This window comes from Aptenodytes patagonicus, chromosome 1 (genome assembly GCF_965638725.1).
Source record: "Aptenodytes patagonicus chromosome 1, bAptPat1.pri.cur, whole genome shotgun sequence".
Taxonomy (NCBI): Eukaryota; Metazoa; Chordata; class Aves; order Sphenisciformes; family Spheniscidae; genus Aptenodytes; species Aptenodytes patagonicus.
In genome coordinates this window covers 112,501,507-112,524,221 of record NC_134949.1, presented here as the reverse complement: position 1 = coordinate 112,524,221, position 22,715 = coordinate 112,501,507, and the positions used below count along the sequence as shown (strand labels likewise).

Sequence of the window (22,715 nt, the reverse complement as noted above, 5' to 3'; positions counted from 1 at the left end):
CTCAAACATCAACTTGCTCCAGAGCTTATGCAAGATATGTATACATTCTCCCACTGGGAAAGTATTGATAATTACAGGCACTCTGACTGCATCCTGATTTTATTAAGGGTTAGTTAACTATGCAGGCATTGCCCCTAAAATATGAGACAAATTGAGAGAGAGATCCAAAAGTGCATGGAGGTTCCCCTGTCTAGATGGGAGATCCACAAAATCCTCTTTGAACGCTTTGTGCTCCTGAGAGTCTGTAATTATTGCCAGTTTTGGCCTAGATATGCTCAAAGTCCCCACCATCTTGGTTAGATTATTGATGTCAGCATCTTCTACACAGGCAATTGCATTTGGGATTCACAAAGAAGACACAGCAGCAACACAGTTCCTTAAAGGAGGCTCTGAGCAAACCTAACGCAGACAGACAACTCTGCATTCATTACAAATCACAGCACACCAGCCATTTACATCAACAGCAAAGCCAGAGGAAGAGTGCCTTTACATTACAGCATACAGCAGGAGGTTTTGCTTATCTGAGCTTCCAAATTGTTACCTCCACACAAGCAGTTAGCACTAATCAGTTGAGAGAGTGGGGCTAGACAGGTCAGAGAAAAAGGCTGGGTGGATGCAAGGGCAGGTTGTGAGATGGAGGAAATGGATGGGGAATGAGGTGAAAATTTCATTGCAGTGGTGTGTGGTAGGAAGGCAGTGGGAAGGCCGTTTGAAAAGTAGTGGGAGGTTTTGGGGTACAACACGAAGATGGCTGAGAAGTGAATGGAGGCACACTGGAGGTATTCACAGGCTTACAAGCAACCAATATTCACTGCAGTTGCTGTGAGTGCCCAAGCAAGTCATTGCTGATGGTACTCACGGCCACTGATGCTCCTGCCAACTGCATCTAGACAAAATACATTTGGAAAGACCAAGGCCAGTGATTACAGCAGTCAGGAGAAACTAGGAGACTGACTGCACTTTCTCCTCAGCCTGAGGGAATGCAAACTCATAGCTTTTGGCGCCAAGGTAAGTGCCTGAAACGCGTGGCTATGTCCTAGTGAAACTGGGCTGCCATGCAAAGGAGATGGCTAGACTGATGGGGCAGGCCTGTTCCTGGTGAGGATACCTAGAAGCCGGGAGTCCTGGCCTAGATCCTCGCTCCAAGCAATTAGCGGGTCTATGAACTTCACCTGGCAAGACAGCGATTCTAAACACATAAACACCACTAAGGGCTGGAAACAGAATGAGGAACTTCCCCACCCCCGTAAGCTCCCTTCTCTCTTACTCATAGGCAAGGCCTTGCATCTTCTTTCTCCGCTGTGTCTCACCTCCAAGAGGAGAGTCGCAACAGCCTCTCCTAGTGCAGACGGAACATTTCAGAAATTAGAAAAATACATTTTATTTTTACATTGTTCGCAGTGAGAAATTAGAGCTATTCACCGGACTGCACTGAAGCACTCTTTTTCAGCTATATATATTATAGGAGGGATTCTTGATTCCACAGTAATCCCAGGAGAAAAATTAACTAGATGAGCACAGAATCGCGCTGGTTCTACTCTGGCCTCATGATAATTGTTTTCCAATTCAACAAATTAAGTTAAAGATAAGCATTTGCTTCACATGCAAGACTGTCGTTCCCGCTTCATTTGTAATATATGGAGAGGGATTAGCCACATCAAGCATATGCTTTCATACTGTGGTGTAAAGAATACACATGAGAAAAATCATGTTTAGCTCCAATGCACTGAGAAAACTGTTTACAGACAACATATTCAAGAGCAGAGAGAAAAAAATGTTTTGATGATGATTCTTCATCAGATGGACCCAGTGGACATGTGTACACTGAAGAGCCTACACAGAGTCTGACTTGTGCTAAAACTGAGCCATACCAGGAGAGCTGTGCTCAAAGAAAATGTCTGTTTCTATAATCCCCACCACAGATAGCTGTGCCCATACCCTTACTTTCATTTCTTATTTGTCCATTCACTATTGTTTATAACCTGAAAGACATATACATTTATTTCTCTTCAAAGCACATTTATTTGCCCTACAAATGGACCAAAAATATGCAAAGACTACTTTGATTTGTATTATCTCACCTACATAAACATAACGATTTCCTCAACCCTACCAGGACAAAATAATATTTTCTTTTTATTGCATTCCAGAAGAAGTTGTGCCTTAAAAATTGGATCTTATTTAACTGCTATTTAGCTACATCTCTTGCTTCAAACTCTCTGTCAGGAACCAAGCTACCACCTCTGTTTCTCTGGCACCCTTAATACTCAGTCTGTAAAGCCCAGTTCTGCTGACTCAAAGATCAACATTGTCATTGCGGATGAGAAAAAAAGCTCCCATATATTAAAAATAAGGTTGCTTCATGGACATACTGTCTTTTTGAAGAAGGTATAGATATGAATCAAAAAAGAGGTGTCAAGCACCATCCCTTATTCCAAAAAAAGTACAATCTTAAGGTTTATTTTAAATCTCTTGTCAGAAAGCAAAGCATTAATATGAAATGCTTTAAACAGCCTTTGACACTTACAGAACTCTTAAAATGGCAATGAGTCGAAGATCAACAAGCCTTTAAGAATGAAAACAACTGGAAATGCTTTAGAAGTGGAGCCACTAAAGTATTTTCATTGATTAAATGCCCACTGGTATTACGTATATATTGAACACCAACACCTATAGTTTGACATTTCCTGATCTGGTAATTTCATGGCTTAAAAAGAGAAAGGTAACACCTGTAAACTATATTACCTGAAACTTAAGTCTTACTGAGTCAATGATAATTTTGCCATCAAATGAATGTAGGCATTCATTTTAAATACAGGAACTTAAATGAAAAACTTTGGTTTCTTTTTTTTAAAGGTTGATTTCATGTAAAAATGAAATCTATCACTTAAAACCCAACAACTTCACCCTTATTTCAGTTGTTGTACTATTTTAATTCTTTATATTCCTGTTGCTAAACTGAAATGGAAATGACCTAAAGGAGGTAAGTTAACAGAAAAGGAATTCTGAGCCAGGTTTCAAAATTAGTATTTTTTGCACATCTGTCCTTTAGTATGTTGTCCATTCCAGGTCCCAATCTCCCCTCGCCTCCCAGCCACTAGCAAGATAATACAGATGGTTACCGCAAAGCTGTTAAGACGTACATCTGAATGCATATTTATCCACTTGGCAAGATCGTGCTACAGCTGTAAGCCGATGCAAATCTGCATTACAATGTAGCTTCAGTCTCTTGCCTGTGTGAGAAAGCAGCCATGATATTAATAGTGCTGCTTAAGACAATGCCAGGCAAATATGACGTAAATGAATGCAGTTGAGCTAGCTATCGCAGCACTGTTAATTTACACCTCTGAAAACAAACGCTTATTTGGGCACATCAAACAAGTGTATATCTACACCTACATCAAAACTCATTTTCATTTGTTTGTTTTTGGAAGCAGAAACTGATAATGCAAGATAACTCCACCAGATGTCATGGTGAAAGAATACTATGTAGGGGAGTCCTTGACAAAATCACCAGAAAAGAAAACCAAACTGAGGGTCTTTATTCCATCATAAGCACAGTTTTAATAAATGCAGGTGGCACTGCCAGTCAGTGATAGTTGCTTTTGTTCCGGGTATGTCTTTGTTACAGCAGCTGGGAGGAACAGCAGTTTTCATGTATAATGAAATAAATGTACTTAATAGGCAACACCTGAAAATCCTTCAAGAGAATAAACTATAGCAATAGAATATGCAAGTTTAGAAAGCATTTCCTGAAAAAAAAAGTAGCACTGGAATCTTCTCTTTATCTCAGGTCAATTGACTCGTCACAGTGGGAAGGAAATTTGAAAAGGAAATTGTAAGTTCTTAGCAAGTATGATTGGAGGAATTGAGTTAATAGCCAGCAATCAGTATAGGTTCGGTAGGGTAGTTAAAAATTTAAATGTATGCATACGCCACAACTACAGAATGCCTGAGCTTTGTCTTGTTTGTAAAAAATAAATGGAACAACAGGCAATTTAAATCTCAAACAAAAATGGTAACTTTTTACTTAGATTTCTGGGGTTTAAGTGTTCTTCCATTAAAAATTTCCCTCATTTCAGCATATGATTGAGGTATATAAATTGTACGTGCCTCTGATCTTGTTCTACACTAGTAATCCTCCCAGTACCAACAGGATCCTATATGGTATGTGCTTTCAGATGATACAGTTTCTCACCATATGGAAAGATGTTTTGTATCACCATGTTGGCAGCACATAAATGATTTTTGAACTCAATTTTTCATTGCCATTTCTTCAAGCCATTTAGGCTCAATAGCTTATTGTTTCACATGTCAAAAATTAAAAGAAGGATAGTTTTCTGATTTGAGAAGCTGCTTTATCCATACTCTTGAATAAAAGGGAAGAAAATTACAGGACAGTGACAAATACAATGAATTTCATTTCTGCAAGCTTCTAATTCCTCTGAGAAAGAGAAGAACATAGGTTTTGCATGGTCCTCTTTAACAAATAAATGCACACCCCGCAATGAAGTAGTATGAGACTAGAGGATGCATTCCAAGCTAAATGCAAACTAGCCTTGCCTCCAAGGCAAGGAAAGGACAGATCCTAGAAAGTACAGCATGGCTGGATGCCCACATGCTAAAGAGACTAGCAAGTTTACATTAGCTGATTTTTGTGTCGTTTGAAAAACTTTTTATACTTACTGTAATTCTCTCATCTTTGTCATCTAGCGGCGTCCCATCTTTTTTCCACGATATAGTGGGTTCTGGGTGACCTCTTGGGGGCTGACATTCCATCACTGCAGGTTCACCCACGGCTACCATTACATCTGATGGATTTTGTCTGAAGTCATCCCGTAGAACTGAAAGAATAAATAAAATTAAGTAAAAAATTACTCAACGATACACCAATAGCATAGCAAAGTGGTTTGTTTTGGCCTTTAATGGTCCCTGTTGTCACTGTACTTTATATTATTGAACAATTCAGTTAATGAATTTCATTTGGCATCTGCGGATGGCCTCTGGTACTTCCACACCGTAATAGAGAAAACCCATGTACAACTCCTATTTAACTTCCAACATACAAGCCAATTGACTCTAATACAGACAGAGGGGAAAGGCTGACACAGACATAGGACTGTCCACACAGAAGAGCTGCCTCACTTGGCTGTATCTGGCATAGCGTCTGCCTAGCATGTGAGCACAGGATTCCTATCACAGCTGAAGAAGGCACAATGTCTTCTGCTCAGGTAGAGTGTCACCTGGGGAGAAGCACAGCAGAGACTGCTTTCTGCCCCTCTTTTTCTGAGACACAAGGTCAGCCTGCCAATAACTCAAAGGTTTTGGGTTAAAGATCGGCCAGTGGCTGTATGAATTGCACCTATCCCTGAATTTATGGCAAAGATGAACAACTATCTAAACTTCCCAGTTCTTTGATGACATTATAAGATGCCAAACATTTGTGCAGCTTTAGCCAAACTCATCTTTGCAATGTGGCTTGTGTCTTTTTCAAGAAAAAAAAGAAAAAAAATTCTGATCTCTGGGAGTCATCCCTTAGCCTGAGTCAGGACCACATCCTCCATTTGGAAGAAGTCAATTTTATTACCTTTTCACAGAAAGAAGCATTTTTATTGTGGCTTCATTACTAGAATTTGTTTTTTCTCATCATTTGGCCAAGCCCAGGCCTAGGAAACTCTAGTTCCCTCCAATCACCCACTATGAATTTTACCAATAGCTGTGTGATTATTTTTCTTTTTGGGAGAGGAGAGACATCATACTATGCTCAGCTGACCACTACACAGGGACACAGTTTAAAAGAATAATGGCATTCCTAAGTCTTGCCAAGTAAGTGGCATTAGGTTTAATCTAAAAATAAATAATTCAGATGATAACAAATATAACATTCTAGTCCTCTCCACGGCTGAACATTCTAGTCCACTCCACACTGAACAAAGGAAATGGTAATGGAAAAGTACATTACAACCAAAGGACTCAGGATTTTGATGAAGCTATCTGTCGCTCTTGCTACCTGCAACAATCTTGTGTCAACAGTAAATAGTGCCAAGAATCTGCAGCAAAAAATACATCCCCCAAGCCATGGACCACAGATATATGGACATTCACTATTGAATAATGGTTTGGTTGTTAATGCTGCTTCAAAGCGAGGTGTGATTTATTGTTAGACGTTAAGGAATGTGGGTGTGCCTACAGGCTGGCATGTACAGAACTGCCACCAAACCATTCCTCTCTGTAAGGTCTTTCATGCTGTTAAGACCTTTGAAAATGGTCTGAGGGCAAATGGGTCATCTACTTTGGGACAGAGGGGTATACCTTTCTCACACCTACTTTCTGCAATGCTATATAATCTAAAATGAAGGGAGGGAGCAAAAATTATTTGTAGTTCTTTGTTTTGCAGGATTATTGGCAAATAGCTCTGTCAATAATCAATAGGACTATCTGCTATTTTGTCTTCTCAAGTACATCTACCTTAAATTCTGATACCCTACCATTCAGTAGCTGCAGTCACAGGCCTGTGGCCAGCTTGGCTCATTATAATGTAATACACAACAGGGAAAGTTCCAGATTGATATAGAAGTGTAGATGGGAATCAAAAGCAGTGAATACAGAATATTTTACCACTGTTCTAGAAACAGGATATAATCTCTGGAAGTACCAAAGAGCATCTGTGTACCAACAAGACTGAAGTATATTGCAGAGCTCACCAGACATCATCTGAATTTACCAATCCCCTTCCATACTGAAGCCCTAACTTTTCAAATACTTCAGTTTAATTATTGAGGTTTCTGGATGCCCTAGAGTCAGGAGATACTGATGCACTGAAAGAGGATAATCAAAGATAAAATGTCTCTATCCCTTTAACAATACAAACTAATACAACAGAATGATAGGACTTAATGAAGAAATTACAGAATAATTTAGGTAGGAAGGGACCTCTGGAGGTCATCTAGTCTACAACAATGAGATGCTCTTGGATGAACATGTTCTCTTGGATGAACTAGGTCTCTCGAACAGACCTAGTCTAGAACGTTTATTTAAAAAAAAAAACCCAGAACGCGCACCTATTGCTTGGTGTACAAAAACCTGAGAAAGCATGTTCCATTTAAGAACAAAGAATTTCTGTCTCTAAAAAGAAAAACACGTGGATATTTTCTGTCTATGGACTAGGGAAAATTGACGTTTTCAGCTATAAAATTAATCCAGGTTACATCTAGAGGAAGTAATATGTTTTCAGAAAGGGGAATGATGTCATTTTTAGTTATTCAGAAAGGTAAGTCAAAAGACCAATCCTTTAGCTTCCCTTCTGCTTTCAACAAAACTTTATGAAGTTTAACCTGCATTCTCTTTCAGCTTCCTTACTACATTCCCCTAAATATTGATGCATCAAAATTGGATACATCAAATTATTGTGGTTTTGGGAGCATTAAAATACTACTCACATACACTGAAAACCTTGTATATACTTATTCCGTTTATACTGAATATGGCATTAATAACCAGATGCAACTTCTTGTCTTCCCAAGAAGCCCTCAAACCATCCAGATACAGTAAATCATGTAGCGTAAGTGGCTGGGCTGACACTGCTTCTGCTGAAGTCAAAGAATTTTTTCTATTTATTTTAATAGAGACTTGATCTGGCTTGGAGCCACTGGTCATATTATTACTTCTTTTTTTCACTTCTCCAAACTAAAGAACATAAAAGAAGAAGAAACAGAAGTTGCACCAAGTTACTAAAAAACCCCCATATATCCAGGTCCCAGTGCCAACAGCACATGAAAGTGTAGAAGAGTTTATTTGCTACACCACAGTTCTATTGCAACACAATAAAAGGGGTGTTTTGACCGTGAGTAAGAAGCCTCTTATTACTGCTGAAGATTGTATCACTTGGATAAAGCTAAGAGATATATAAAAAGAAGTGCCCTTAAGTTTAAAAAAAAATCAAGTGAAGTGATCTTAATAAACCATAAGTGCTTTTCAAGTCTGAAAGACCTCGTAAATCTAAGAGTAAAGCCTATCAGATAGCACCTCAGATGGCTTTTAGCACCTTTGAAGCAACAAAGAGGTCCAGTACTTGCATAATAAAAACAAATTACTTCAGTAATTTCTACACTCCTTAGTCTCAGATCAGCTTTACAAGCATAGTACCTTGTCTGTAAACTTAAGACCTTTCACAAATTAACCAATGCATAATAGAATGCTTTAGCAGGACATCAAAGGTCCAGGCCATAGACACATCAAAAAAAGTATTTTTTTTTACTATGAATTATTTTGGCTCTAACATTACATAATGAAATGCTAACAAAATGTAATCCATTAGAGATTACTCCACAGACAGTCATCATGTAATTATTTTTGCAGCTGTAAAGTAGATACATGCTCTATTTTTTTGCCTCAGGCCCTGGCAATCTTGCATAAAGTTATAAATTTTAAATTTTCTTCCCTTACTGAAAAAAAATCCTTTTTTATTTCTGTCCTTCCTAGTCAAGGCTTACTGTAAATTGAGAATACATTTCCTTTTGAAGATATATTGGAAGTAAACTTTGTAATCCAGTACAGCATGTGCTTTCAGTCACCAAAGGGTCAAATTTCACCACATGCACCTCTTTCTATATATATACAGCTGGAATGAAAATAGAGAAATTAAGAGGATGCTTGCCTTTTTTTCTTTTTTTAACAAATTCAGTGTAGAATCTTCATAGATATAAAAAACCCCCAACATTTCTGACATACTGTGGGTAAGGTTTTCTAACATTTTCCTCTAATATTTTCTAAAATACAATGAACAATGATCGTAATTATTGTCATTGCACAGCTAGGACAACTCCATGATCTTGCTGTGTGAACTCTGAACTCCTGTGTTTGTGCTGAAAACATTTTTATGCTATGCTTGCTGAACTAATCAGGTTCAAGAGCAACTTTTGTAACTCCACTTTAAAAGTCAACTACTCATACAACTATTTAAAATTGTGTACTATTCAATCAATAAAGCAATTACACTTTCCCCAGAGAATCTTTCCCAGAGCAGAAAGGAACTAGCAATCACTTGAAGATAATTTCTATTGACAAGCAACATAAGTAGAGACAGTATTTTTTGTGTAAACCCTAAACAGTGCTTTCCAAAATGCAGCAGCCCGTGTTTTTTTCTTAAGTTCTTCGTTGGCTACTACGAAAAAGAGTAGGGTGTCATTACTGGGTGAAATGGGAGGTAGGTAGGCAGGGGTTTTTTGCATATCCACGCTGCAGATATTTAAGAAACATTATTGTTAGCGTTTATCATTAAATAACTGTGATCTAGTTCAAAGACAATAAGGAAAACCAAAGCAAAACACAAGAAAAAAGAAACCAACCAGAAAGCTTTAGTCAATAACTGAAAAGAATGCATTTGTAAGGAACACACTAATTACCATCATACGTTGTGGATATCATGCCTTAACAGGTGGTATCATTTAAGAACTGGAAATAAGAAAATCTCCTGGAAATTTTGATTACAGGTCTATACTAGTCAGACTGGCTAGACACTTCATGCTAGATCAGTTCAAAGCAGTGCACCAAAGCATATCCAGGATCCCCGAACAACCAAGATACTACAGCCATGGTCACGCGGTGAACAGAGGAAGAGAGGGAAATGAAGAAGTTTGGGGTGCAGTTTCATAATCAGATTAAGGCATTCTAAATCCATGTCAGTTCTTCTAAAAGAGACCATCCAGGCTTGCTTCCTGAAAACTCTCCTGCGTTGCCCCAGACAGAGCACACTATTTTGCAAGGCTAGTTGTTGGAGAGAGATCAGTGAGCCAAAGTGTCACACAATTAGACAACCGAAGAGATCCCAACAATTTCCACTCTTTCAGCATGAAGATAATTTAAATGTTTCTTTGTATTGTAGCACGTGCCTCAAAAATGTGGAAAAGTGAAATAAATAGAAGAAATGCTCGTTCCTCCCACTGCTTTACAAAACAACCAGACCTCAACTAACGAGCAAGTTTCCTCCCAGCAAACAAAAATGTGCTAACACCAAACTACGTGCTAAAGCTGAGCAACACAACCCTACTAAAGGCCCACTGCCCTGCCTTTTGGCTAATCTTGTTATAAAAAAACCCCATGTAATAGATTTTAATTTTTTTAATACCCACCAATTCTATTATTTTAATTCCTGTAAATTTATAACACGTATTTCATTTTTTTTTTTCCCTCCCCCCAAACAAAATACCAGTATTACAAAGAAAGTTTCCACCTAATATGAGGAACAAAACAACAACAGTGTGGACCTGCTGTAAAACGCTGTAAGATTAGGAAAATGAAAAATGGGATTCAGGAGGTTAGATAAATGTTCTAATCCCATGAGCCCATAATCGAAGAGAAACTAGACACGTGGCCTAACAGTTTAACTCTCTCACAGAGCCAGCCCTCCTACGACACAGGACTTCCCTGATTACACAGTCTGAGAATTCACATTGAATAGGTTTCCAGATATGAGACTGCTCATTGCAAAGAGACTGAGCATAAGGAGCAGTTAGATGTACGAAATAGCAGCAGTAAAATTAGATCACACTTCTAAAACGTTAATAAAATGTACTGCCTCAATTACTGTAACCTTTAAGTTGTTTTAAAATGTATTCTCTCCAAAGAGTAATGTTTTTGATTGATCGCTTTTTATACAGCACCACCGAACTGGGATCTTAATGTCTGCTGAAGGTCAATAGTTACCTTCTCTGGAAAAAAGTGTCATTCCTTGTTATATTAAGCAATACATGTTAGCAAATATAACACCTGCATGCTTCTAAACCATTAATGTAGAAAGACATCAAGGAGTGCTGCACCTACTGGATCACATCTTTTAAAAGGTGCTGATGAGAAATACAAGCGATATGCTTGAATCAAGCCATATGCTACACTGCAAAAGCAATTAAATGGTGAGGCATTTGGCAATAAGCATACTGAATGCATAGAAAGATGTTAAAATACATACATTTATTGTCATTCGTTATTTTTCATTCAGTCATTAAGAAACTTACAATTGTTAATAGAAAGAAATGCATACTTAAGGAGCAGGTTCCAAAAAAGACTTCTGTAAAAACCATCGGCTGAAAGTTACTGACGATAATTACAAAAATTTATGGAAACCACGCACAATCAGTCTGATTTTATATCACTAGCTGAAGATTTGGGCTTTAAGTATTGCCAGGAATCTTACTGGGCAACGTAGCTGTCATCCCATCACAGTATTTCCATGTGTGGAAAGGAAAGTGTAAATGAATTAGATGATGAATTGGGAATCAATTAAATGACCAAATCTGATAAGTCATATAAAGAGTAATTTTAACTCCTGTGAGAAGGGTAACTGACAGGCCTAAGAGAGCACACTGCAGCACTGGGAATCCTAATTAAACCCTGAAGGATCTGTGATGCCTCAGGCATGTGACTCTGAGAGTGTCCCTTAGGTTGATTGAAAATTGGAAATAGATAAGGAGAATGGACCCAATTATTAATTTGATTGACTGTGTACAAAATGTGATCCCTCTCAACATCTTCAACATATTATGGTCTGAGAGAAGGCATTTACTACCTGTAAGTCAGAATTTACCTCCTGGAAGAGTAGATTCATTTGTACAGACTGCAGAGACAGTTATTCACTTATCCTAAATATTTACAGTTATTTGCTTTTTTATTACTATTATTATTATTTTATTGTACATTTCATTTTAGAGTCTTGGGTTATTTGAATCATGCTTCATTACAGACAGTATTTTTAGTGTGACTAACACAGCAGATTTCCAGACTTATGGACACAAACCAAGGGGCTTTAGACACAGCTCACAGAAGAACTGTGCCTTTGGGAGATCATAAATTAGTTTTCCCTAGGCAAATAAGGGTTTATATCTTTAAATCCAAGGATTTGGGTGTGTTCTGTAAATAAAGTTTTTTTTTTTTTCTGTGCATTCCAAGTCAAGGTCCAGTTTGCAATGAACTGTTAGCTGCACTAGCCTTCCTTCAATGCAGATTATAATAGAAAAGAAGAATCAGATTAAGATGCTGCACCAAGACCTTGTCTTGGCCCTCCAAATTAAAGCATAAAGAGGTAACTGAAATGACAAAAGAGATATAAGGACCAAACAATGAAAGAGAAAAGGTGAGAAGATACTTCACCAAAATGACAGTGTTCTCCTTAACTACTTCTCAAACCTTACTTTGCGAGCATAATGGTTTTCCCTTTTAAGAAAGAAGACACAAACCAACCCAGAAACACAAGTGTCCTGTAACTCAGGATTCCAGGGGGAAAAATAAAGGAAGGAATACAGGCAGCAAGGACAGAAGCAAACATTTAGCCAGTTTTCAAGGAAAGCTTAAAGCTGGGATATATGGCACTGGCAAATGGAGCCAGATTGCAATTGACTGAAAAGTTGTTGCTGCCAAATAGCAAGCTACGCTGGCTTGAGATGTGAAAAACTGACTCTTCCCATAGTTTCTAAGCTGGAAAATCCCTCACTAGGCCAAACCTGAAGGAACCTTATTTGTCTTAACTTGTGTTGTTAAAAGAGGAGACACAATCATTCCACAGACTTGCCAATGAAACTGTGGCAGCACTGTTTCTGTAGTACAGGCAAGACTTAAATGGCCAATGCTTGTACAATTGCTTCTAATCATCCTTTCACTCTGAAGAAGCCAAAAACTTATCAGAGGAGACATTTTCAAAGAAATAAAGATTCATGTGCCTGCGATAACAATGTTTCTGCAGAATAGCCCTAAATCTGCATATGCACTATGCTACTGTTTTGCTAAGGTCCTGCCTCAAGGCAACAATTTTAGCCGTGTCCTTCTGCTTAGCGTTCAAATTTCAGCGTGTTATAATGGTACCACTACCATCAATGTTTTTTGAAAGGACCCTATTTCCATGAAAAAATCCCCATTATGCTGTTAAAGTGGTTGAAAAATATGATATTTTAAATATCAGAGAATATACAGTATCATTACCACACTCAAACTCAAAGCTAAGTCACTTCTCCTTTAATATTGTGGAAAATGATATTCCACCATTACATCTGAGGTCAAGCCTGAAACATCAGTCAGGAGGTGCAAGATGCAGGCACTTCATACGGCTGAGTGGCTAATTCTAAATAACAGCAGAGCTAAGAACAGCATTTGTTGGCACCAGACACTATAGCAAAGCCACACTGCTCAAAAATGTTGCTGAACTATTACATACAATTTTATTCTGTTCTGCTGTTCCGTTGTTATTATATACAGTTTTATTCTGTTGAAAGGAACTACAGACCACAGAACTCCACCGTCTTTTCTCACCTCTCCGGACTGCTATACAGCAGGATGTACCTTAGTTAGATAGAGGATGTTTCCTTAATTACACTCTGCATGTCCAAATGCACGAACGTATCATTCTTATGGTAATGTTATCTTGTTTCTTTACCTCCTTTACATTCAAGATGTACATTGACAACAGATTGCCACAGTAGAAACAGGTAAACTTTTTCAAAATGACTTTTATGCCAAATATCATGTACTTTTCAAATTACTTTTGCTGGTTTTAGAAAACATTCCAGGAAATCACCTCAGGGAAAAATGGCAGACAGTCTTATACAGAGGTCATAGAGAAATATAGTCTTCATCTAATTCAATTAACTGCTTTGAGTTAGATCCCAAATGGTACAGGCAAACGTTTGTTCTATTTCAAGCATATTCTGAGATATGAATCATTCCGCTTTCTCAGTATAAAGAAGCACAGCGCAATATCATGCATTCCATTTTTTTATTGCTCAGAATTTGAAAAATCTCTAGACAGACGTCTTCATGATTTACAATGATAGCTCTTCATTTAGACAACCATCCAAAGGCTTCAAATATTGTAAAATTCTACCTAGAGCATTACAAAAAGTAGCAAAGTTAATAGCTACAGCAATGAAAAATAGTATTGTCAGCAAATGGACATTACCAAATTCACCAAGCTGGAATTGCAGCTCTTGGAGATTTATATGCTATTGTAAATGGCAAAAGACAATAAAATCATGCAGAAAAGTACTTCTGCATTTGGACTCTTATTCTGGCTTCAATCCCTATGAGATATTCAAAGGCAACGTGACAATTGATCAATATGTTAGTATTTAATGTGCAATAAGTGCTACTGAGTAAAAATCAGAGAAACACTGCCTGTTAGCAGAGTCTGCCTTACTGCTGGCAGGAAGGACTGCATGAAGTTTTGGAACACCCCATGTGGTAAAACAGCAGCCAGAAGTCTGATTCAGAATTAACAAAAGGAAACAGAGGGCGATGCTCAGCGTGAACACAAATGCACATAAAGCCAGTCAGATTTCAGTACTGAAGATTTTAATTTTGATTAAACGCTTCCTTTTATACTGGGTCACATTCGTTGTTTTCAACCCTCTGTTTTCATTAATATTTTAATACACACAGAACATCAAGTTGCGTAACTTCAGTGTTGCGGCTAAAGATAGCATCTTTAATAACAGCTACAAAAGAGATGCTGGCATCCATCGCTGCCCAACCTCGTAATGCTGTGAGGCACCATGGGCTGGTAGGGACTTCGCGGCATGCCAGACAACGCGTCTGCACTCACCACCAAGGAAAAGGGAAGTGGATGACTGGAACATTAGTTTAGTCTGTTTGAAATAGGAACTTATAAATGCATTCAAGACAAAACAAACCAACCTAACGCAAAAGGCTGTGAAAGTCTAAAACGATCAAGAGGCTGAGTGCATTTGGTGGAAATGTTGCTTTCACCTTCGTTTTACATCCTGTGAGAAACTGCAGTACAGTGCAGCTCCTTAAAAACTTCCCAGGAAACAATGGTGGTAAAGAAATTGTAACATGTAATTTTAGTAATTTGACTGTTGGCTTTTTTCCCCTTGTTTTTGCTATTTCTACCTCCTAATGATGAAACTTAAGTTTGGACAAAATTCAGAAGACCACACTTTTTCTTGATTCCACACAAGCTGGGGTACCATTAGCAGAAGTACCTATGCTCGATTTCCCTTGCCATTACAAACGTGAACTGTGCACTGTGCCATGATACACTCTACAAAGACCTACAAACGCCATGAATTCAGTTCCTATCAGTCCTAAGCAGCCCATATAGGTTAATTTCCTGGTAAATCACAAGACTCTTAGATTTCCATTAAGAATTGTTATAGACAGAAAAAGCAAATGTGGTATTATGTGAGACCGGGATTCTTTTATTTCTCTATGAACTCTGAATACAATTAAATTTTCAATTCAGTTCAGTGGACTGGTTCTTTTCTGTACGTTTAAGCACAAAAAGTAAGCTTGAAAACATTGTGAGACTTGATCTAGATTATCAATAGATGCATAAAAATGAAAGTCATACATTTTCAGGACAGTTTTAAAAAGCAAATACATTGTGACTAATTTTGGTAAACAGGATACTGGGAAGCCAGTGAATTTGCAAGATAAAAGCTACTGGTATCTTCTAATAATTCACTCAGAAACAACTGAGCTAAGGGGAAAAAGCCAACCCCAAAACACTATCTGGATTGCCAAAATCCTTACGCTTAGTTTACTGATATACTGTGAGAATACATTTTTGCTATTATAGGACTTTCTAGTAAACAAAAACTCCAGCTGGTTTGGTGCTACTTACTTTCGTTGTTAGACACTTTAAATCTTACTGGTGAATGGCACTGTGGAGGTTATTTACCATTACTCATTACTATCAGTGTCTTTAGTGCAAAACAACATTGGCTTCAGCAGTCCACAATCAGGAAGGATTCCAATTTCTGTTTTCCCACCCTACCTAGTTAGTTAGTGCAGAGAAGCTGTACCAGGCACGTCAGATTTTCAATTAATTTGTTAGGTTTCTGGTCTGCATATTTATGTGGGCCTCTAGTAAATACACAAGGTATAATAAAAGAAATGAAAAATTAGTTTTGGCTTCTCTCGCTTCTCTTCAGTTTGTTTCCAAACAGAGCAAAAACCAAACTCAAAAGCAAAATGGAAGTTCCTCTATGGATGTCTTTATGTCAGTACTTGAGTTTGGATCAGGACTGCACTGTGAAGGAAATCTCCAAATCTTCTCCACCAACCTGGGTTTGATTCATATCTTGGACTGGGCTTGGAATGCAAAAACTGATTATTTGGGGGTGGGTAGGTGGATGGAACTAGACCAGAAGACGAACACCAGGTTCCAATGGATGTTCAGGCAACAGACCAAACTGGAGTTCTCATGAAACATGCACAGTGTAGACACCGTTTCTTAGGCCAACTGTTTCCCTCTATAAATCACAGAATAGAATCATAGAATCATAGAATCATTGAGGTTGGAAAAGACCTCTAAGATCATCAAGTCCAACCGTCAACCCAACACCACCATGCCCACTAAACCACGTCCCTAAGCGCCTCATCTTCACATCTTTTAAATACTTCCAGGGATGGGGACTCAACCACTTCCCTGGGCAGCCTGTTCCAATGTTTAACCACTCTTTCAGGAAAGAAATTTTTCCTCACGTCCAACCTAAACCTCCCCTGGCACAACTTGAGGCCATTTCCTCTCGTCCTATCGCTTGTTACTTGGGAGAAGAGACCGACACCCACCTCGCTACAACCTCCTTTCAGGTAGTTGTAGAGAGCGATGAGGTCTCCCCTTAGCAGTGCTGGTAAGTGCTGATAACAAGTAAAGAAAAATACACTTCTATTGGGTTGCGCTACTTGCAGCTACTTGCTGTAGACATAACATACATGTAGCAGAACTAAGAACACCTGATCTCATAAAAATTCCTTATTAATATCCACCATAACAATCTTCTCTTTTCCTCTCCCCATTTCTTTTAGCTACCACATCATGGCCTGTCCACCAGTTCTTTCAACACCACCATGCCTTTCCTCCCACATGTCCACTAAATTACTATGGGATAAGAGGAGTTGCATGCCTACTGTCAATATTTACACACTGTTTGCCCGGCCAGGAGGCCAAAAAGGGCAGATAAGTTTTAAGTTCATATTACAGGTTTTCTTTCAGTGTATGTATCCATTTATTAGGTTTTGGCCAGTGATTACAAAACAAACCAGGAGCAAGAGGGCTAAGAGAAAGATGATACAAGCCTTCTCTTGTCAGGAAACAGGAAAATACAAGACAGCAAATAAGAATCTTCAAAGTCACCATGCTCACTTATATATGAGAACCTGAAAGAAAAAGAGAAATTATCTTTGCTAAAGAAAGTGCTTTGTTGTTGCTTGCGTGTTTGAATGAAATTGATTGGCATCTTTCAGTAGCTTACCATGACAAGTGATTACTCAGAAGCTTTCCTGAACTTTCAGACTGAGGCACTACAGTTACTTCATGTAGAAAACGCTTTTAAATAGTAGACGCTCCTAATGTTTATACAAACTGTAAGGTGCATATAAGTACTCGGTTTTCTGTGCTATGTTTCGTTTGCTTTACAGCAATGAGAGACTCGTCTCAGAACTGAAATACATAGAGTATTTCGTAGTATTACGTAGTACCAAAAGCGCAATACATGTACACTACAGCTAAATGTTAAAATATATTCGTGTATTTCGGATTTGTTGGGGGGAAGGAGTATATCTGTTGTGTCCTTACTAAAGCCACAGAAACAATAGTATTATATATCAACAAATCCATTGAATCAATGCACCTGGTCTAAAACGGGAACCCTTAAGAATGTAATACTAAGCAGGGAAAAAAGTGAGTGCTTTTACCAGTAAACAGAAGGAAGCAGTGCCACTAGCATTTATTCCCATTTTTGTGTCAAACTTCCATTTTCACCATAAGTCTGTATGAATAATGCCTAGGTAGCCTTTGTTAGTTTAGCATGTAAAACTGTACAACAGACAAAACTATCTGATCTCTCAGAGGAAAATTTTTTGAAGAGCAAAGTGGTAACTCTAGACATATCCATCTAAAAAACCAGTAACAAATACCTCACTAAATTCTGTCAAGGTTCATGGAGACAATTGGGATTTGTATATACATCACGTGGATATAGGCCATTATCAAACTATCTAGAGAGTTAACCAACAGAGGACACGCTCAGCAATACAAGACTGATGCTACATAATCAGAAACACCAGGGCTGTAAACAATGGAAACGCACATTGTTCCCAAACAGTATAAATAATTTAAGACTTCCAGAACAGAAATTAATCTACATACCATTTGAAGCACACAGAAGCACCAATTCAGACAGAATAATAAAAGGTAAGGGAAAACCAGATGGATAATTAAAAAGATACTTTCCAAGTGGGAATACACTTAGCTTAGCAGTGCTGGTAACTGCTGGTAACAACTAAAGAAGTAAGTATCATGGAAATCCTATTATGTGCACGTATATTTTTTTTTTTTTTTTTCCAAGGGATTGGGTTTTTTTTTTCCTCTGGTGTGATTGGACAGTGAGCCTGCTCTATCCATCAACATCTATCTGATTAACTCTTCAGCTCTTTGAAGCTTCAGTGTTTTATAGGGCATTATTTGCAGAGAGATGGAAACAATCCGATTTGTCCGTATTTGAGATGGGCATTCTTCTTTTAGCCCCCACTGCCCTAGGAGCCCATACCCTTTCGTCCCCAGATGAAGTCTCAACAGCGTACTTCAAAGGAAAAAGATATTCATGGTGTCTTAACCTTTCCTTTGAAACTGAATCTCTAGATCCAGTATCATCTAGCAAGGCTAATTGCATAGTATGCAAGGGAATTACTATTATTTCAATATAACCCGCCATAGAGAAATGATGAAAGCTGAGGCACTGTTGTAACAAGCTTTACATAAGGACAGCGCTGCAAATGCACTATCAAAGGTGAATATCTTGCACAGGTAAACAGGAAAATTTCACAAAGTGTCTTTATAACCTTAACAATTACATTCAAATATCAGCCAGCTTATCCTACAAAGAAAACTTTGGGAGAGGAAAAGAAAAAAGAGAGGGGGGGGAAGAATGCAGATATGAAGAAGGTATGTGGTTTCATGGTTAGATTTACTACATATCTTTCACCATATTAACTCACTGTACTCGCTATTTATTTTACATTCAAATCTCCTTACCCTCTACAAGTTTTACATTTTCCTATAATACAGGTCCAAATTACTCTACAAGTTGATTTAAGATAAAGTAGAAAAAAACATGGAAATGCAACAGAGAAATTAATAAGAAAATCTCATCATAAAAAAGTACAAATGTTATCTTTTTCATTAAACATTCATATTTAAGACTGTCTACCTACCTAGAAACCCAAGCCACATATTCTAAACATCCTTTACAATTCCATGGCAAAAAGTGGGCAGCTGCTTGATTATTTGACGTGAAATAGTCATATTTGACACTGTATATCCACTTAGAAATTAAGTTTTTATGTTTTAAAAGTCTAGTGATAACATTTTTAGAAGTCAAACATTGAAGAACTAAAAAGCAAGTTTTTTCCTGTTAGATTACATCATCTTTTCAAAACCTCTTAACTTTAGGAAATTATTTCCTACATCACAGGAATTTACCATAGTAATTTACTGGAGGCCTTTTTAGCAGTGATACATGCATATGTACTTAAAAACATTAACAGTGCTACTTGGATCTTCTAAAATGAGTGAAGTTTGCATATTGCAATTTTCTTTCTTATGCAGCAAGAAAGTGCTAAAAAAATTATGAAGAGAGTGGCATGTGCACAAGTAGATGTATGACCTAAACAGGAATTTGGAAAACTCTTTACTACATTAAACAGCTTCTACTGTAAGAATTTAAACAAAAGGTGACTAATTTGGAGACAACTAGAAGCTTTAAAGTAAAGAGGAACCTTCTACTCCTCACCATGAAAATTCATACCTTAAATCAGTTCCATGATTTCCATCAATACAAAAGTGAAAAGAGAAGTACTGAAATCCACGTAAGAAAAGTGCTTAAGCATGTCCCAATGTTTCTGGAGCAACAATGAGTTTAAGATATGCTTAAACGTTTTCTTCAGTCAGTGAGAGACCTGTCAGTTCTCCCTATAAATGTCGAAAGCAGGGTAAAGGTCTTCAGTCTTGTTAAAGTACAAGTATGGTGTTCAGGTGAAAAAAAAAAACCCACCTTGAGTAACACTAACAATCATAATTTTTATAGAATGGGAGCTGCCTTCCCTATTACTTTCTTACATAAGAGTGGGGAGGTACAATTACATTAGTTGCATTCAGCACTCTTCACGCTACCTGTGATTATACACCAGGGACCATGCATAATCTTCTTCAAAACGCAACAGTTGAACCCAAAGTCACTAAGGCCTGGTATGCAATAAGAAGATCCAGCTCCACATGAGATACACCAGGGATTCAAAACAGATTTGTCTACTTATGAAATATATTCAAGGATTTTTTTTTACATTTAGCATATGAGGAGGTCGCAAATTGTTAAAATGAATGCTTTTGTACATTTATATATCTATACCCATACTGTCCAGATACTTGATCAAAATAGCTTTTGTCTCTCCTGTTTCAAAAGAAATATAATGTACTTGCATGTGCATGTATTGTTTATCATAAAATAAAATGTGTCTAGAATTTATACATGTTTACTTTAGGCAATATGATCAATCAAGAACAACCAATCACGTTTTTAAAGGCAGCCAAACTCTTCAGAAATGGGCTGGATGTTACCTAGTAACTTTAATTATTTTTCCATGTGAGTCAATATTAGTAGCACCCAAGTTCAGCAAACATTGAAACCATCACCCAGTATTTTTAAAGACATCTTATGTCAGATCTAAAAAGTTAGGCCTGAAATCTTTGATTTAAATGTTTTTGAGGAAACAGCTATAAAAAAGAGCAAGGAAAATAAGGTTACTTTTAATTAAACACAGAAATTAATATCTAGCACAAAATAACACATTATTCATGTGGTAATTATAATATTGTATTCTGAAAGATAAATATGTTAGCAAGCCAGAAGGATCTGGCCTTATTTTATTATACTTTAATAGAGGGGAAACCAAGTTAAACAGATGGCACTCAGGATTTCTCAATGAATTCAGCATCTGTGAGTACATGTTGCATAAATGCCAATTAAAATGTGTCTGAGTAAATTTAAAGTCCTTGCTGACAGAATGTAAGCCAACCTAGCTGGCTTAAGATCAAGGTTGAACTTAATTGTCTGCTCAACTTGTAGCAAGTTGCTCTCAAATTGTTCAGAAATTCCCAGTGAAATAATAAAACAGCGTTCCTATTGATTTGTATTTATTTACATTTGTAACTCTTCTCAAGCGTTGGGCTGAAGCACAAAGGAAAAATAAAAGTACTATGTGAATCATTTGAAAAGTCTAAATTGAAAAAATACTTCTTTGATTTAAAAAGCTTCTGCAGAAATGTTCTGTAGAACTTTCCCTTTGGGTAGTTTTATGAAACAACCACTTTAGAAGTGTCTTCATAATTTTTATTAACCACACAAGCCACTTTTTACTTTCCTTTACTCTGTTACTGACAAATTACCAATATCTTCTATTAGGTTGTCACCTAAATTTTTTATACAATGCAAAGTCAATGTTGAATATTATATAGTAAAATACGTACAGAAGAGGCTACACTGAAAAGTTAAAGCAGTGCTGTTATGCAACCCAGTAGCAGTTCTAATTCAATTTGGCATTCAACTGTCTCGTAACAAAAAATGCAGAGATATGAACAGAAAAAACAGAACCTTTGGTATAAAAAGAAAAAGAAAAACCCATCCAAACTACAAAACTCACAAAACTTTGTTTGCCATCTATTTCAAGAATTACAAAGCGCAGTTTAGCAGGTCTGTACCCAAGAAGGCTAAGCATCCACTCTCATGAGAAAAGAGAAGGCATTTTTGTGATATGCTGAGCCATGCATAAAAAATTGGTATCATTGACTGAACTGGGGCAAACGTACACCAAGCAAAGCTGGGGTCTTTTGCAAAGCTAATCAATTAAGTCCCTTTATACATAATCCATGTGCGCAGCCTTTTCCCATACCAATTATTTCATGCTGGCAGCGTTTTGTTGAGGGAAAAGCCAGTCAGAAACTATAAAACATACAACACAACAGCAAATGAAATTAAATGCCTGAAGTGCAAATTACTACCTAGGAAATGAAATCTGAACTATTCATGCATGTATACTAGTAATAAATTAAATGATGGTAGTCAGGGAAAAGACCTAAATGTCATTAGGAAGAGTGCAGTGGAAACACTGGTGCCCCACTCAGCAACTACAGAATGAAAGCTTTCCTTGAAAGTGGGAAAACAAAAGGTTTATCACTGTTTTCTAGAACAGCAGGAATAAAGTGACCCAGCAAGAAACATATGCATCCCTGTGTATCTTTAGATGGTAGAAATCATACTGGATTTTGAACAGTTCACTAATTCAGCAAAATCTGTTTCTTAGGCACTTCTGCAAGACTGGTTGGGGAAGACACCCTCGTATCTTTTACAGAAGGCCAGTGCTCAACAGAATGCACACAAGGAGCCTGATTTTCAGACCTATTCATCACTGAACTATTGAAGCTCTGGCTGAGGAGCATCACTGAAAATCAGGTCCCTAAGCATTTTAATAACAATAGACAATGCTATTGGAGAAGAAAGGAAATAAAAATCCCCAAAAGTCAGGGTCCACAACAGACATGCTTCCTAAATTGAATTATGAAGTGGGTAACATCAGCAGAATTTTCAGATACGAATTTAGCTAAGGACGGATGGCACACTACTCTTGACTGCCTTGTGACTTGTAGTCGTTTATTG

General features: G+C 37.5%; 1 protein-coding gene across 6 annotated transcripts in view; it reads right to left on the bottom strand.

Moving 5' to 3' along the window:
• ROBO1 (roundabout guidance receptor 1) overlaps nucleotides 1–22,715 on the bottom strand; it is a 777,783-nt gene that overhangs the window by 110,114 nt on the left and 644,954 nt on the right. For all 6 annotated transcript variants that reach the window (XM_076351850.1, XM_076351840.1, XM_076351865.1 and 3 more), the window contains one exon: nucleotides 4,687–4,844. In XM_076351850.1, the coding sequence (XP_076207965.1) occupies nucleotides 4,687–4,844 (158 nt within the window). The remainder of the gene's footprint in view (nucleotides 1–4,686; nucleotides 4,845–22,715) is intronic.